The sequence below is a fragment of the Myxine glutinosa genome, chromosome 7, assembly GCF_964187855.1.
Source record: "Myxine glutinosa chromosome 7, kmMyxGlut1.1, whole genome shotgun sequence".
NCBI lineage: Eukaryota > Metazoa > Chordata > Myxini > Myxiniformes > Myxinidae > Myxine > Myxine glutinosa.
In genome coordinates, this window is record NC_136267.1 from 78,637,560 (window position 1) to 78,656,019 (window position 18,460).

Consider the following 18,460-nt stretch of genomic DNA (forward strand, 5'->3'; position numbering starts at 1 on the left):
TACCGATTCTAAATCGGGGTGCACACCGGGATCATTCATCCCAGCAAGCTGGCACTCAATTTGCCGACCTCAGAAGGATGACAGGCAAATATGGTATATGCAGTCTGTATATGCATGTACAGTGCCTTCAGAAAGTATTCACACCCCTTGACTTTCACATTTTGTTGGGTAACAGGCTGAATTTAAAATGGATTAAATTACCTTTTTTTGTCACTGATTTTTCGTGTGGCCGCCTTTGATGAAAATCAGGCGGTCACGGAAGCCGATCGCAAAGATCTTAGCTCTCGAGGCGAAAACTCAATGGCGGACTCGGATAGAAAGCTCTACAAAATTGCGTGGGGTGGAGGGGCGGGGGAAGACCCCTGCAGTCTTACCTGTTCTCGGGGTGTCTCCAATGCCGAGCTGCAAATTAAATAAATCACATGGAAAACTGTGTTCAAGTATATACAGAAAATAATACAAGGATTTATTTCCAAGGAATCGCGGGACAGGAAAATACACGCTGGTAATAAAATGTCCTAATCGGGACGTCCCCACTCACACTTCGGATACGAGACAAGGGAATAAAAACCACCGTTTAGAGGCCATTTTCCCCCGCAAAGCGGGGGTTGGCCTTTTCGGGGACCGTGGTTGTTGCTGTTTTTTGGTCCCCTTTTTGAAGCAATGTTTTACGGCCGGATGCCCTTCCTGACGCCAACCCTTTTTGCCGCCTTCAACGACAAACAGGGAATTACCAGTGAACTGGTACTCAATTGGTTTTTCTGGCGTACAACACGTTCCGACCTCACACAACACGTTCAACACGTCAACACGTCGTATGAAACACGTCGTATGAACGTGTTTCATACGTTCCGACCTCACATAATGAGACAAGGGAATGAATTATTAAAATAACTGTCCGTCGTGGATTTGTGTAAGATGTGGTGCGTGCTTATCTGTCTGTAGTCTGCAGTCAAGGAATCATCGGCTCCAAGCGCGCAAGCCCGCCGCGGCTTCGATGTCGGCGGGAAACAGGCCTCGATGCGTGCCTGTTCGCGCGCCGTCAGGCCTCACCGAGCGCCTCGCTGCAAGCTCCTCGCCAGTCGCACCCGACGTCCCGTCCCCTCGCAGCACCGAAAGCACCAAAAAGCACCGAGCACCACGACGAGCCAAAAGCACCAAAAGTCCAACGCAGGGCTAGCGATCTCCACACGAAGCCGATCTCCAACCCGAAGCACGAAGAGAACTTCAGGGAAGCACAGAGAGAGACAGGAACGGAAAGGGCCAGGGAAGAACGCGGGAGGAGGGAAGAGGGCGAAACGCCGGTGAGTCAGCAGTTTTATCACTCGCCCTGTGACGTCAGTTCTTTCTCCCCTCCAACCAGCGCGGTGACTCCCCCCGTCTTCCAGAATCTTCCCACTCCACTGGCTTCCTCCCATTGGCCGAGTGCTTCCCGCCCACCATGTCACGCCACCCTCGTGGCCCACCACCAGTCCTTCCCTTCCCTCCAATCACGGGGCAGTTCTCTGTCCCTTCCACAGACCAATCACCGTCCTCCTGGGCGTGGCTATAGCCTGCCACAAGGCTCGTTGCGAGGCCAGCTCGTGGTGTGGCTGGCTGCGGCCCATGCGGCTCACTGAATTCAACCACCAACTATTTTTGAGATTAGTTTAGGCCAAAAGGTCAACATAGGCCAAAGGTCAACCACTTTTTTCAAATTTCTAAAATCCTCAATTTCCATCCGATTGACTTGAAATTTGAATCGGATTTACATATCCGCGAACTGAATTCAACCAACAATTATTTAAGAGGTCAAAAGGATGCTCTACTGAGTGCCATTCTGCTTTGTTCTCTTTTGCCAAGTGTCACTCTACGAGTGATTTTTCATTTGTTTGTCTGTCCTCTCACTTATACTTGCCTACAGGTCACGATTTTGAACCGATCTTCACGAAACTTCACCAAATGGTAGAGATCGTGGTCCGACAAAATCCTATATATTTTTGGGGTCAAAATGTCAAAAGGTCAACATAGGCCAAAGGTCAAACACTTTCTTCATACTTCTAAAATCCTCAATTTTCATCCGATTGACTTGAAATTTGAATAGGATATACATATCGGCGAACTGAATTCAACCACCATCTATTTTTAAGATCAGCATCGGCCAAAAGGGCAACATAGGCCAAAGGTCAACAACCATTTAAAATTTCTAAAATCCTCAATTTTCATCCGATTGACTTGAAATTTGAATAGGATTTACATATCGGCTAACTGAATTCAACCACCAACTATTTTTGAGATCAGCATTAGCCTATAGGTCAACATAGGTCAAAGGTCAACAACAATTTCAAATTTCTAAAATCCTCAATTTTCATCCGATTGACTTGAAATTTGAAAAGGATTTACATATCGGCGAACTGAATTCAACCACCAACTATTTTTGAGATCAGCATTGGCCAAAGGTCAACCACTTTTTTTTCAAATTTCTAAAATCCTCAATTTTCATGCGATTGACTTGAAATTTGAAAAGGATTTACATATCGGCTAACTGAATTCAACCACCAACTATTTTTGAGATCAGCATTAGCCTATAGGTCAACATAGGTCAAAGGTCAACAACAATTTCAAATTTCTAAAATCCTCAATTTTATTCCGATTGACTTGAAATTTGAATAGGATTTACATATCGGCAAAATGAATTCTACCACCAACTATTTTTGAGATCAGCGTAGGCCAAAAGGTCAACATAGGCCAAAGGTCAATGACTTTTTTTGAATTTCTAAAAGCCTCAATTTTCATCTGATTGACTTGAAATTTGAATTGTATTTTCATATCAGCTTACTGAATTCAACCACCAATTATTTGTGAGGTCAAAATGATTCTCTATTGAGTGCCATTCTATTTTGTTCTGTTTTGCCAAGTGTCGCTCTGAGTGATTTTTCATCTGTCTGTTTGTCCGCACAGAATAAATATTATTTTCTCTGCAACCATTGGTCCGATTGAAAGGAAATTTTCACTAGAGGTGCATCTCCAGCTGTATAATTTTTTTCATGATAATGATGTCATCTGTCACATGGTTTGGCCACCATCTTGGAAAAACCGAAAAACGCTGCACCTCTATATCTCCGAAAGCGCTGAATATAAAAAATTGAGACCGCTCATTGTAAAGAACTCTCCATGGGGAATAAAATATGTTAATGATGATGTCATAGGTGCCTCCATTATGATGTCATAATTCGACAAGTACAAAACTTCATCCAATCAAGATGAAATTTCTTGAGCATCATGTAGGCATAAATTTGTGGAGAAACGAAATAATAATGATGACGTCATCGGTCACGTGGTTCGGCCGCCATCTTGGAAAACCCAAAAATATTTGCACCGCTATATCTCCGAAAGCGCTGCATAGAAAAAATTGAGACATGGCTAATTGTAAAGAAATCTCCATGTGGAATAACATCTGTTAATGATGATATTATAATAATTCAACATGTACAAAACTTCATTCGACCAAGATGACATTTCTGGAGCATAATCTAGGGATAAATTGGTGGTGGGAAAAAAAAAAAAAAGACCGGTCACGTGGTTTGGCCGCCATATTTGTTTTAACACAAAAGCCTTAAAAACCACTGAAAACACATCCTGGCGAGGGTCTGCAATCTCTGATTGCTCTTTCTTGTTTTTGCTGTTTTTGTCATGTTTCGCAAATGGAAGAGGTCTGAATACAAAGCGGATGCGGACGGTCTTTGCATTTTCAGATGTTTTCTAGTTTGATGTTGCCTTTACATCTGTCCAGCTGGAAGATGCTGCACAGAGGAATGCAACATGGATCTGATTGTTGTAATGATGCTGTCATCTTGGGCACTGAGAAGTCTTGTTTCTTTCCCCATGTTTGTTGGGACATATGTTGCGTCCTGTGATGCAATCATACAAAGAATGTTGTGCTCATCATATTGTATCAAACCTTTTGCTTTGTGTATATATTGTGACCTTTTGCTCTCACTGTACATTGTAGCTTGTAGGCTTTGCATTCTATTTTTCCTTTATCGTTTTCCACACGTTAGTGCAGTGGCTTCCTGTTTTCCGAGATGGTGGTTGGTTTCTGGCCCTGTTTATATCTGGTTTGCATTAGATTTATTCCTGCCAGTAAAACATGGCCTGTTCATTACCTTTTTATTTGTTTACCTTTTGGTACCTTTTGAGTTTGTTCATTGCTGAGCCTTTTGATTTCATCCTGGTGTTAGTTTAGACTTTTTGCATTATTTTTGGGGATTCATTGCTAGAGTTGCTCAAATTTTTTTCGCCCCAACAAACCCACTGACTGCTATTTTTGGTTGGCTGACAATTCCTTTATCCACTTTATCCACATGGCCTCAATGGTTTGTCTCAGACAGGCCTGCGGTACCCGCCCACTGCCTCATACTCCGTGCCATGTTTTTCTTATTTGCTCGTTGATTATGGAGTTGAAACGTCAAAATGGAAAGCCGAGCTGGTGGATTGGATTGATCATCATTATAATTGCAGCTGAAGCACAAGTTTGTTTTGAAATGCACCCTACCTGGATTAATAGGTGCACAGAATATGAGGGAGACTTGATGTAAGTAGTGAAATTGTCTGCACTAGCATTCTACCAAGAATGGCATGCATTCAAGCTGCCCATTCTGTAAAAATAGAGCAAAGGGCTGAGTGTAGTAGTAGTAGTAGTAGTAGTAGTTACTACCACTACCACTACCACTCCTCCTCCTCCTCCTCCTCCTCCTCCTCCTCCATCTCCATTAAGGGGGGTAGAAAGATCAAGTTTTTGGATGGGGGAAGATAAGAGATGGTGGTGAACAGCTGTTTTAAAGACCTGGAGGGAGGAGTGGGATTGAAGGGAGTGGGGGAGTTTGTTCCAGAAGCCAGAGTAGAGAGGAATGAAAGAGTGAAGGTGAGCAGAGAGTCTTGATTTTGGCAATTTCACCAGAAGAGGGTTGCTGGCAGATCTTGTGCGACCTGCAGGAATATTTGGGGGACAGAGCACAGACAGAGCTGGGGGAGCGAGGCCGGAAAGGAGTCGGTAGAAGACAGAAAGACCACCTACCTACATGTGGCGAGTGAGTGAAAGGCCCTCGCAATCAGCTTCATCGTGGGAGATTCCAATGATTCTGAAAGCTTTGGTTTCAACAGCGTGAAGCCGGGCTAGGTGTGAGGCAGGAGCACCAGCCCAGAGGGGAGAGCAGTATTCCATTGAGCTGCGGATAAAAGCCTTGTATGTGGTGAGGAGCTCAGGTGTGCCAAAGAAGGACTTCGCAAGACGGAGTTGCCCAGTCGGCGACTGGCTTTGGAGGCCAGCTTGGAAATGTGGTTTTCCCAGGAAAGATCATGGCAGATAGTGCGACCCCCAAAAGCTTGAGTGACAGAACTTCTTGGAGAGGATTGTTGAGAAAGTGGATGGGAGGGTTGTCCAGTCGGTGTTTTCGGAGAGACATAGTAAGAGTGTGAGATTTGTCAGGATTGAAAGACATGTTCCACTTGTTTGACCAGTCTGTGATTTTGTCCAGGTCTGCAGAGTGAGGAGGCTGCAGACTGTCGATCTGAGTGATGAGGAATGGAGTGGCAGAGAGTGGAGTCATCAGCAAAAGATAGAGGATTTTCCAGAGAGTCGGAGAGATCATTGATGAAGACCAGAAAAAGCACAGGGCCCAGAACACTGCCTTTGTTGGGGAACTCCAGCCTGAATTGGAAGGGGGGATGAGAGAAATCCATTCAGGGCCACACGTTGACTACGACCAGAGAGGAAGTCCGCAAGCCATGCGTGAAGATTTCCATGGATACCATAGGAGGAGAGTTTGGTGAGCAGAGCAGGGTGCCAGACCGTATCGAAGGCACGTGATATGTCAAGGAAGACAGCTCTGATTTCCTGTTTGGCATTGAGGACCTCCATCCATTGTTGAGACAGCAACAATTGTTTTTGAGACTTTGAGACAAAAAGAGACTTTTTGAATGTTTGACATTTGTACTTTATTTCTAACTCCACCAAAACAATTACTTAACTGTCCCACAGAAGGTGGATGGAGGTTGTGTTTTCACCCCTGTTTGTCTGTCTGTGAGCAGGATGTCTCAATAGGTTGTGGCAGATTCGGATGAAACTGGGTGGACATGTTGGGTGTTTTATTAGATTTCTGTGATGATCCGGATCCGGATACTAAAATTCTTTAAGCGATTCTTCACCATTGAGAGCTTGGGCCGCAATTGATCTATAGCACAACATCTTAAAATGTTATTGATGGATTCAGTCAACTTCAGGGAGAGGTTGGGTGTGTGACAAAGACGGACTGATTTGATTTTTGTGAAGATCCGGATCCGATCGTGTTTTTTTAAATTACAAGTGATTACTCACAATTGAGAGATCGGGCCAAAATGATATATAGAATGATATTTCAAAAAGTTGACGGATTATGAAAACTTGGTGGATGAATTGGGCAGGTGACAAGAACAAGCCGATTCGATTTTAGCTAAGGTCCAAATCCATGTCTGGCTTATCATTGGGCTACAAAACCTGAACTGTTCAGCCTGGCGGAGGAATGCCCTCTTCCGAATGCCGTTCCAGTTTGATTTCTGTGCCATTAGTGTGCTGCTTCTCTTATTACAAATACATACCTGGTGATTTACAGTCTTGGCAATTGTAAATTCCTGAAATTTTGAAATAAAATTTGATACCCACCATGCATTAGCTTTTGTAGATTGAATCCCTTTTTGTTGTCGATATTTTATTTATTAATTTATTTATTTCCCTTCAAATTTACAACAGCATCGTGCTGAAATAGTGCACTTCCCATGAAGTTGTTTCGTTTTGTTTGGATTTTTGGCCCGACTATAGACTGTCGGATTGATGCCTTGCAGGCAGGGTATTGTATAAAAAAGATCCCCTTCCCTCGGATGGATCTTAAAGTAGTTGTCCCTTCCACTAGCATCAGTTGTTGAATCTTAAATATCCTGTGGTGTCTTTTGCAATGAGAAGACATTATCTACTGGATGCTAAACAAATGATAAATTCCTTGCCAAGCTGATTTCGGATTTGGATGCAATAACATTGCCTGGTGGACTGCACAAGAAGGTGGGAATAAATGGGGCAGTAGTAGTAGTGGTAGTTGTTGCTATGCTTACCTAAATATTGTGACACTTGCTACTCTGTCAAGCATTGACAGTATAATATTGGTAGCACAAGCGCTTGCTTCTTAAGTGATCTCTGAATAACTATCTGAACTGGAAGCTCATAATGCTGGGACCCGACAAATATGTTGAAATCTCATGCACGAAGTATTTGTACGCTGTCTAGTAATGTCTTTGCAATTCCTGTTAAAGTACACTGATGTCTGTCTACTCATGTCTTGTTGTCCTCCTGCCAGGATAACCTGTAGGTAGGTCTGCACACTCGACGATGAGCTGCTTAGCTTGAGTTTGAATCTCAGTCCATCATGCTGGTGTTTCGCAAGCAGGGCGATTCATCAATGTGTGCGCTGTCCCTCAGATGGATTTTAAACTGGCCGTCCCGTGGCAGCATTAGTCGGTGGACTTAAAAAAAACGGTGTCCTTCGCGAATAGTCGGCGATCTATCTCCGGCATATTGGCCAAGTTCCAAATTCCTGCTCTAACCTACCTACAGGGGGCACCGAATCGGCGGCACAGCCACACCACTGTAAGTAAGAAGTGATGCTAACCTCGAGCCATGTGTTGCATACGAATGATGACGGTCTGTCTTGCATGCAATGTGAATACAAGCTCCTCCATGATCCTAAAATGAAAAATGAATGAATGAATAAATACATGAGAGAACTCCTTTTAATGTGACTAGGGCATGCCCGTACTATATATATATCTAAAATTATATCCCCCCCCCTATTTACATGAAATGGTTTGGTCCAAAGCGAACGGCTTGCGAGTGGTGACAATCCCCCCCCTCTATTTACATGCAATGGTTCGGTCCAAAGCGAACGGCTTCCGGAGTTTGGTAAAGAAATCGCCATCGCGTACACAAACGCGCAGGAAAGCGAATGAATCGCAAATTCGTTTTTATTAGTTGTAAAACATAATGCCCAATTATTCAATTAGCGCCAACGTATTTTGGCTGTTTGCAATTTAATCGCAAGGCAAAGTAGAAAGAGAAGAGGGAAAAAAAGAAAAGCCTTGCCTTGCTGCAAACAGCTGCTGCAAACAACAACAACAGGGAAGGCTGCACTGTCCGGAAGTTGGCATATCGCAGTTACGATTATTTTAGTGTTAATGGCCAATTATTCAATTAGCGCCAACGTATTTTGGCTGTTTGCAATTTAATCGCAAGGAAAAGTAGAAAGAGAAGAGGGAAAAAAAGAAAAGCCTTGCATTAACGCATTAACGCTTGCATTGCATTAACGGTTCGGCACACGTGATAGCTCGCTGCTCTCTGATTGGTTGAAGCGTTTTTTGGACATAGCTCGGTAGGTACTTGTCCGATTAATTTCAAACCTTGAAAAGGCACATCCTCGGGTCCCCAGCAATATACCTGGCAAGTTTCAAGTATATCGGACCCGTGGTTGTCGAGAAACAGCGGTCACAGACAAACACACAGACACACAGACACACAGACACACAGACACACAGACACACAGACACACAGACACACAGACACACAGAGATTACTGGAATTATAGATAGAAGATGACATGTTGGAAATATTGCCCTGAACCCTGTTTCTTTGAGTTTGCTCTTCATTCGAAAATAGCGCAACATGCTGATTACACCAGAATGCACTCTTATAATGAGACCGCCTCATTGTGACATTTGCTGATCGATTGATTTTTTACATCGATCTACGGCTCATGGCAGGTCCTGTACATAAATTGCATGTAGGACTGGGAAATTATAGGAAACCTCAGTTACTTCAACATGGATTGTGGGAGCAGCAAATTGACAAATCGACTCTGTGTTATTAATCATTTGAACCTGGAAAACCAGCATCATTTGGGAAGTCTCCAGATGGGAATGACAAATAGATTTGAGTTTCATTTTGAATATTTTATTCTTGGTCTGGTTTCTAACCCAGCGACAATGACTATTAGTTTGTCATCGATGTTTTCATACTTTTATGCCTCCATTGACGAAGTGGCCGGAGGCATTATGTTTTCAGGTTGTCCGTCCGGCTGTCCGTCCGTCCGTGATAGGTTTTCGTTACCGCGATAACTTGAGAATGATTGAAGGGATCTTAGTCAAACTTGGTGCAGGTATGTATCATGAGGTAAAGATTAATTGATTAGATTTTGGGGTCATGAGATCAAAAGCCCAAGGTCAGAGGTCATGTTAGGTAAAAATCCTGTTACCGCGATAACTTGTGAACCAGTGATGGGATTCTGACCAAATTTGGTACAATTATGTAGAATGATGTAAAGATGAAGTGATTCGATTTTGGGTTTAAGAGGTCAAAGGCCAAAGGTCAACATCTGTAATAGGTTTATTACTTGAGAACAGCTGAAATTATCTAATTCAAACATGGTACAGGTATCTATAATGATGTAAAGATTAACTGATTAGAATTAGGGGGCAAGAGGTCCAAGGTCAAAGTCTGCAATAGGTCTATAACTTGAGAATGGCTGAAGTTATCTAATTCAAACTTGGCACAGGTATGAATAATGATGTAAAGATGAACTGCTTATATTTTGGGGTGAAGAGGTGAAAGGGCATTGATCAAAGTCTGTAATAGGTCTATAACTTGAGAACAGCTGAAGTGATCTAATTCAAAGTTGGTACAGATATATGTATAATGATGTAAAGATTAACTGATGAGATTTTGGAACCCCGAGGTCAAAGGTCAGAGGGCATGTCGGGTAAAATTGTGATAACTTTTGAACAGCTGACGGGATTTAAATTAAAACTTAGTACAGGTATGTATAATGATGTAAGCATGAACCGACTAAATTTTGGGGTCAAAAGGTCAAAGGTCAGAGACCATGTCAGGTAAAATGTAACATCTTGCGAACAGCTTAATGGATTTAAATCAAACTTGGTACAAGTATTATAATGATGTAATAATGTGGGCGGAGGCATATATATCAGTCGACGTCATGACGTCGAAGAGTGTTTTTCTAGTTTGTGACTAATTTGTCCCTTTGAGGCTTCAGAAGTTTCCCGGTTTGCTCAACAAAGCGATTCTTGAATCGGTACCGAGGTTTGAATTGCATGAGCAAAGAGACAATCATATGGAAGTTGCATAAGTTGTTGCAGTTGCAGGAAAAGATCATGACGACAGCAACGCTTCACAGAAACATATTTCTCACATTGAAATAGCCATTACCATTGTGAAAAAGATAACAGAATGCTAATCGAATATTAAAGTTTAGGTTTTTAAAAATGAGTTACTGTTGTGTCTTCATTCAGTCTTATACCATTCGTAGTATTGCCAAATGTATGTGTCATAGATCTCCTTGGCAGCCTTTGACACTGTATGATGTTTCTGCCCTGGCTTGTTGCAGCGTTCCACAGTGTCATGCCTCGAGGCATCTCAGAGGCCACCGACCTCTCCAGTTTACGCCAATCTCCTTGATCTAAAGGTATTTCCATAATACGTTGTGGGGCATTCCGACCACGTGTCATGTCCAAAACCATTCGGCATTACAACGTGCGCTCCGAGGGAAGAGTGGTGAAGGGAGTGCAGGAGAGGTTGAAAGGGGGAGGTTGTGGTGGAGGGATTACCATTGTCAGGAAATTAAGATGGAGGTTGTTAGAACGAGCGTAAATACAGATATGTTGTAATGTTAAATATTTTTGCTATAAACTGAGTCGGATGGCAAGGTAGTTCATATTACGAAGTTGGTGTGCTCACCTCTTTGCTAGCTCTATGATTTCAATATGTGCAAAGTACAACTGTTGTCTGGTGTATCAACAGCCAGGGGCTGTCTTCGATATGAATGCTAAGAATCCCATGGCATGTCTGGCAGAAGTAGGCCATTTGGCTGTACCTTCTGCCAGATTCCCTTTGTATGGGGTACTGTAGGTCAAGCAGATTTTTTTCATTCACAGGGTTGAAATACCTTCGGATTAGGTCGATTATGAAGGTCGTGCATGGTACAAATGTGACTTTTGTGACGCTTTGTAGATTTATCCCAAGGCAGACTGTAAATATACTGAACATTTTGGCTTATTTTGTATTGGTATAGATTTGACTATCTAGAGGGGGGAAGTGGTTAGTTTGTGGTTTGGGTGGGGGTGAAAGGGGTTGGTTGGGTTTCGCTGCGCACGACAAAACGTGATATTAATTATACTTTGCGATCGAGAATCGCCGGTACTTACAAAGTCTGCCACATTACCGATGTTTGAGTCATTCTGATGGTCTTAGAAGGTAAGTTTTATTTGTTTTGCCTCTTAATTCGAAAAAAGTTTGTTCCATGCTGTGTGCGAGTTAGAAACGCAGTGAAAGGGTGCTGAACTTTGTGTTCTCACGTTTACCTTGACTCTCATGCTTTGCAAATACAACAACATAATGCTAGTTTGCTATTATTTTGCATTTTCAAATGCCAACAGTTGAACAGTAGAATTTTATCGAGAGCATTACAACTTGCACGGCACTTAGTTATGTTCTTAGCACGGCACCATGCTCTATTAACGGGCCCACATTCCAATTTAAGAGGTCAAGCTGAAAACTGGTCAATTGGCAAGACTGTTTGATGAAAACTGAAACGTAATGGAACGAGGGATTTCACAGAACACCTTACCTCGTTTATTCTTGAGAAAATTGACATGGAAAGAGTCTTTTCTACTCTAGCTTTGTGTTTCCGAGCACTATCTATAATAGTTTTGTTTGTGAACTTTGTATAACAGGTGTGACTGCAACCATACAAAGCTGGTGGGTCAAACAGAACAGTCCAGATCTGATCCTTCGGACGAATCTTCTTGGAGAAATTGGCGATTATAATGATATTTGAGAAAGGATGGCCTCGACAAAGGGATATTTTCGACAAAGTTAGCTCTGTTGTTGTATTGCTAGACACCGCCAATTTTATCTGAATATCACTGTTACCCCACCCTCGGAGTGCACAACAAATTTGATTGGTCAAGCCGGCATGTACATTTTGTCCAAGTAATGCTAAATTGAAGGTTTTGGAAGTGCAAACAAGGCGATTTGTGTTCTACAGTGTTCAAATATATAATTAAATTGAAATGAAATATTAATTTTGAAGGTTGTAGAAGATAAAAGCAAAAAACATTTGTTCGTAAGCGTCCCACGGCTGCTGCACCGTCTTTTACACCACCTTATTTAACACACTAAATTAGTTATTTGTGCCTTTTATGTTGAAAGATCCAAGTCACGGACTGTATAGTACTCATCGAGGCCAGGCCTTAAATAAAAGAGAAGAAAAGTGTATGAAGAAAAGTGTATGATGTTTGTTTGCAAGAAAGAGATTAAAGCTAGACCAGTAGCTGTAGTTTGAGTGAGGCAGAAAGTAAGACCAGTAATCCTGGCACGGAGAGTGTAAGATGGTTCCAGGCACCACTTTAACGCTCCTAGGTCAGAACGGTAGTACTACACTGGGTGGTTGCTGTCTACAACCTACTACCAAAACATGTTTTTTTTTGTCGTTGTTGTCCTTTACGTCCCTAAAAACAGGAAACATTCCTGTTTAAAATGATAACAAAATTTGTTTGACTGCCAAACTGATAGACCGAAGCAATTGCGCGACCACAAGTGTGCATGTGTGCTTGGGAAGAGATTCCATACAATTTGCCAAATTCTGAGCCAAATCAAAGGGAAGTGCAAAGCACCCCTCCCTCTATATATGGAATCGTTTCTCTGAATGCAAATTTAACATGAGGACTGAAAATACGTTTCTTGGCTTCTATTGGACGAAATCGGCTGCAAGTTTCAGAAGTAAATGCTTTGTCCATTGAGGTAATATGTTCCAAATTTCAGCAACATCTGTTTCCACATTCTTGAGTTTTATTCAGAAAACCTTCAAAATCACATTGGTGTCTGTCTGTCTGTCTGTCTGTCTGTCCGTCCGTCCGTTTGTCCATCTGCCCAAAATGTGTTGGTGCTCATATCTCAAGGGCTATTCATTGAAACTAGCTGAAACTTGGAATATATACCGGCCAATAGGTCTAGTTCATGGCTTTTGAAACAAATTCCACCGAAGTGCTATAGTTTTTGCTTTAATATTAGATAGATATATATATATATAATTGGCATAGTGACTGATATATATATATATATATATCCAAATATATGTGCAGTTCTCCAGCTTTCAATGAGCGCAAGTAATGACGTCACTGCCATGTACATACGCTCTGCCTGTCAAGCTCAGATCTGAACTAAGATCAAAATTCTGCTCTGTCAGAGGGTTCTCTTGAGAGCTTGACAGGCAGAGCAGAGCGTATGTACATGGCAGTGACGTCATTACTTGCGCTCATTGAAAGCTGGAGAACTGCACATATATTTGGATTGGTTTTGGTTTGCTCCCGGCTGCATCCAGGGGATTCCATATAATGAGTGGATACCAGAGGTAATGTGCCATGTGGCAGATGGCACTTATCGCTCCCATTAAGGTACAGCATAGCTGGATGGGATACCTTAATGGCGGTCCACCACTGATGGTATGAAATCGCATAGTGACTGATATATATATATTTATATATATATATATATATTGTTGCGGATATGGGATTTGGCCTCCATCCATATCCGCTTGTAAATATTCCCCTATTTCCCCAATACTCCCCAACTATCCCCAATCCCCCATTCCCTAGTCCCGTTGTCTGTAAACAACACTCTGTAGAACCGACCTTCCCCTTTTTCCCCCATTAAATGTCGTGCCCAGGTTCACCGCATCTCACGTAGACAACTATAGGACATCTTGCTAGTTATTCTTAGTCTATGTCAGTTAAGGACTCGTTTCCATTAATTCTGACTCTTCGTTGCACCAGAATGTGATTGTATGGCACCAGTAGTGAGTTTAGGACCTCCCCATACCTCCTCCCATCTTCCTCATGAAACTACAACAACAACAACAACTACAACAACAGCGCTCGGGGAGTGTGCGTCCTCACTCCGGCTTGGTTAGCCGCCATTGCCCATGTGCTCCGACGGGGTTACCACGAAGGGGCTGACTGTCAGCTCCTCGTCAAGGGCGGAGCCCGGTAACCCCCCCGCACCCAATAAGAAGCGGCGGGCCGATTCCATCTGGGGCGGAGCTAACGAGCCGAGGGCGTGTCACTCCCCGCTGGATATACGCAGCCACTTACCGGAGGTGACGTCAGATGCGCCCCCAGCTTGAAGAGAACCAGACGCCACCTCCAGCGCGACGATACCTCCCCGCATATCTGGACCGGACCGTGTGGATCCTGTCCCTGAGCCAAGGTGCACCTTGTGCTATCCATCGACTACCTGCCTTTCCTTGCCATCAATCCCTGTGTGAGTCAGTCTTGTCCTGTTTATCTGTGGTCTGTCGGGGCTACTATAAGACCGTGATTAAGTGCCCACCTTCCTATGCTGTACCTCTTGTCCTTGTAATCTAAACGTTCCGCATACAAATATTATAACCTCCTCCGGAGGTCTTGAGAATTGTACCCCTGGTGTCGTGTCATCTAACCCAGCCGTTGTGTCCTTTCCTTCATTGATCTAGCGTAGCGCGACTCGGCCAACGTTCGAGTATAATCGGGTAAACTGTGCAGACGCGGTCATACCAAACCGCTCGGTAAACTAACATCCAAAACCGAGTCTGTAACAATATATATATATATATATATATATATATAAAATATATATATACATACACACACACACACACACACACACACATGAATAAATCAAAATATATACAGTGCATTCAGAAAGTATTCAGACCCCTTCACTTTTTTCACATTTTGTTATGTTGCAGCCTTATGCTGAAATCGTTTAAATTCATTTTTTCCCTCATCAATCTACACTCAATACCCCATAATGACAAAGAGAAAACAGGATTTTAGGAAGTTTTGCAAATTTATTAAAAAGAAAAAACTGAAATATCACACTTGCATAACTATTCAGACCCTTTGCTATGACACTTGAAATTTAGCTCAGGTGCCTCCCATTTCTCTTGATCATCTTTGAGATGTTTCTACACGTTGATTGGAGTCCACCTGTGGTAAATTCAATCGATTGGACATGATTTGGAAAGGCACACACCTGTCTATATAAGGTCTCACAGCTGACAATGCATATCAGAGCAAAAACCAAGCCATGAGGTCGAAGGAACTGCCTGCAGAGCTCAGAGACAGGATTGTGTCGAGGCACAGATCTAGGAAAGCCTCCAAAAAAAATTCTGCTGCATTGAAGGTTCCCAAGAGCACAGTGGCCTCCATAATTCGTAAATGGAAGAAGTTTGGAACAACCAGGACTCTTCCTAGAGCTGGCTGCCCGGCCAAACTGAGCAATGGGGGAGAAGGGCCTTGGTAAGAGAGGTGACCAAGAACCCGTTGTTCACTCTGGCTGAGCTCCAGAGATCCTGTGTGGAGATGGGAGAAACTTCCAGAAGAACAACCATCACTGCAACACTCCACCGATCTGGGCTTTATGGCAGAGTGGCCAGACGGAAGCCTTTCCTCAGTGAAAGACACATGAAAGGCCACAGAATCTTGTTTCTCACAGTCTGAGAGTCCTTTGGGTGCTTTTTTGCAAACTCCAAGTGGGCTTTCATGTGTAGACAGGTGTGTGCCTTTCCAAATGATGTCCAATCAATTGAATTTACCACAGGTGGACTCCAATCAAGGTGTAGAAATATCTCAAAGATGATCAAGAGAAATGGGAGGCACCTGAGCTAAATTTCAAGTGTCATAACAAAGGGTCTGAATACTTATGTCAATGTGATATTTCAGTTTTTTATTTTTAATAAATTTGTAAAACTTTCTAAAATCCTGTTTTCTCTTTGTCATTATGGGGTATTGAGTGTAGATTGATGAGGGAAAAAATGAATTTAAACGATTTCAGCATAAGGCTGCAACATAACAAAATGTGAAAAAAGTGAAGGGGTCTGAATACTTTCTGACTCTTCTTTATAACTTTAACTTTATACTTTATACTCTATAACTCTTCAAAATGTTATTACCCAAATCTAATGTGCTGGCTTCATGGCCTAATGGATAAGGCATCAGACTCCCAAGCTGGGGAGTGTAGGTTTGAGTCCCATCTGGGTTGAATAATTTTTTCTTTTTACTTTCTGAAATTTTATATCGTCTTGAATAATCTAAGTCTAGAAAAGCTCTAGAAAAGTTCATATAAAGATGCGTCCTACATCTGCCAAATAAAATACATTTACTTCTTCATGCAGGTGTATGAATCAAATTGGCACACCTTTATATGAACTTTTCTAGAGCATTACTTGGTTCCTCCTAAGAACACAAGGGTAGTACAGCATGCACACGAGATTTTTTGAATCTCCCTTCTTTTCTATTGTTCGACATTTTCGATAAGCTATGGAATGGTATATATTCTTTTCTCTACTTTTCCACATGGCACATACCCTTGCATAAAGGGGCGTTTTTGACATTTTACCCAAGATGACTGCTAAACCACAGGTTAATGTTCTACACTCTGCAGTGTTCCAAGTCTAAAATTAAATTGAAATAAGTCGTTCCTTGATAAATCAATCGACTGACAGAGTAAACCAATTGCTTATCCCCACTTTGCACTAAGTGTGCAGGGTAATAATGATTGCTTGCGTTTGTGTTGGGAGGAAGAGGAAGATTAGGAGGAGGAAGCAGAGGACAGTGAATAGTGGACAGGGTATGGGACAGTGATGTTGTGTGGAGCAACGTTACTGCCAGTTTGCTCTGCCAGTTTGCTCACGACTGCGTAGTAACGCTAAAACTATAATGAATGCATGAGTTGATCAATCATTTGCAGCTTGAGCTGTGTTCCACTGCAACTACACCCAGAACCCAGTCAATGGCTTGGACCCACAATTGGTGCTTCCCTCATTTAGAGGCTCGAGTAATAGTTATATAGTTGGTGTCCAGCAGAGTGAAACCAAGATGGCTGCTTTGTTTCATCTGAGAAGCTAAGCCATATATTTCCCTTTCCCTTACATCAATGCAGCCTGTGTGTGTTGGATTGATTCTGCACACTGCCAGTTTGCTCAAGGTGAAGAAAGAGTTAATGTTTAATGGTAGCCTGGTGTTGGCTTAGCTGTTTGGGTCCAGGCTTGGGATCCTGAGATCCTGAGTTTGAATCCTGGTCGATCGCTGAATTAACGCCAGGGGGGTTGACTCAGCCTGTTATCCTTCCGAGGTCGGAAAATTGAGTACCAGCTTGCTGGGATGAATGATCCCTGTGTGTACCCCGATTTAGCATCGGCGCACCGTATCCCTGCGCATTGTAAGGGGCGACCAAGGGTTGGCGTCAGGAAGGGCATCCGGCCATAAAAACATTGCCTCAAACAGGGAACCATGATTGTCATGGGGCCCGCAAAGCTAACCCCTGCTCTCGTGGGGAAAATGGCCTTAAAACGATCATTCATTCATTGGTAGCTCCCAACTTTGACTTTTGTATGTATTTGTTTATCAGTCTTTTGTGCTCTACATTTATATTTATCTGTGCAGAGACCGAGAGCAACGTTAGATTCTCTTTGCATACTTGTATATCGGAGTGAAGGATGTCAATTCTCTTTTCAATTGTCTGTGGTATAATGATGCCGTTCATGCAAGTTGTAAAGTTATTGTAAGCATGTTAGCAGTATTTCGATTTTATTTTTGTAAATGTGCTGGCTTTGTCCTTGTTTCTGCACATGTCCATGGACAATGGCTGAACTTGTGGAAAGTAAATATTTGGTCACAATTGTAAAGGCCTATTGCTCGACTTAGCAATATTTGATTGGATCACAGCGAGAAGGTATTTTGGTCATTTGGGGCTGTCGTGCATAGATTCCTTTGGGATAGTCATTTCCATCTCTGTTATGGTATTGAGACCGAGCACCAGACAACAGAATCCAGATGAGGCATGTCATGAAGAGCAATCTCTGAGCTACCTTGCTGAGCTGTAATTAAATAATTGAAATGAGTAAGTCCATATGCTCAGATTGTACATTTGCGTTCTAACATGCCCTACAGATGTATTGTACACTGCTCCTTTCCTATTCCATCCCCAGGCGCTGCATGACGTCATCACCGGGCACCGAAGGGAGCCCAGCGATGACGGGCGCTGAAAGGGAGAACCCAGTTTTCAATCCGGTTTCTTTCTTGTTTGTTTGTTTGTTTTCTTGTTTGTTCGTCTGGGCGATATCTCAGCCATCCTTTGAGATAGGAAGCTGAAATTCGGCACAACAGTGAGCAAGTGCTTTGACAAAAACGATATGTTTTTGTTTTTTGATTAATCAATTAATTGATTAGTTATTTAATTATTATCCATTAATTAAACAACACAACAACAGGCATTTTAAGGCCATTTTCCCTGCTAGAGCGGGGGTTAGCCTTGTGGGCCCCATGACAATCTTCTATATTTTGCCCT

General features: G+C 42.6%; 1 protein-coding gene across 7 annotated transcripts in view; it reads left to right on the plus strand.

Annotated features, from left to right (window-relative positions):
• The window catches only part of LOC137416826 (rho GTPase-activating protein 15), a 186,635-nt gene that overhangs the window by 41,965 nt on the left and 126,210 nt on the right, over nucleotides 1-18,460 (plus strand). For 5 of the 7 annotated variants that reach the window (XM_078781893.1, XM_078781895.1, XM_078781896.1 and 2 more), the window contains exon 3: nucleotides 10,461-10,538. In XM_078781893.1, coding sequence (XP_078638019.1) covers nucleotides 10,461-10,538 — 78 coding nt within the window. Of the gene's footprint in view, nucleotides 1-10,460; nucleotides 10,539-11,196; nucleotides 11,327-18,460 lie in introns of those variants that run through there. The other 2 variants (XM_078781898.1, XM_078781899.1) reach the window with 1 other exon arrangement.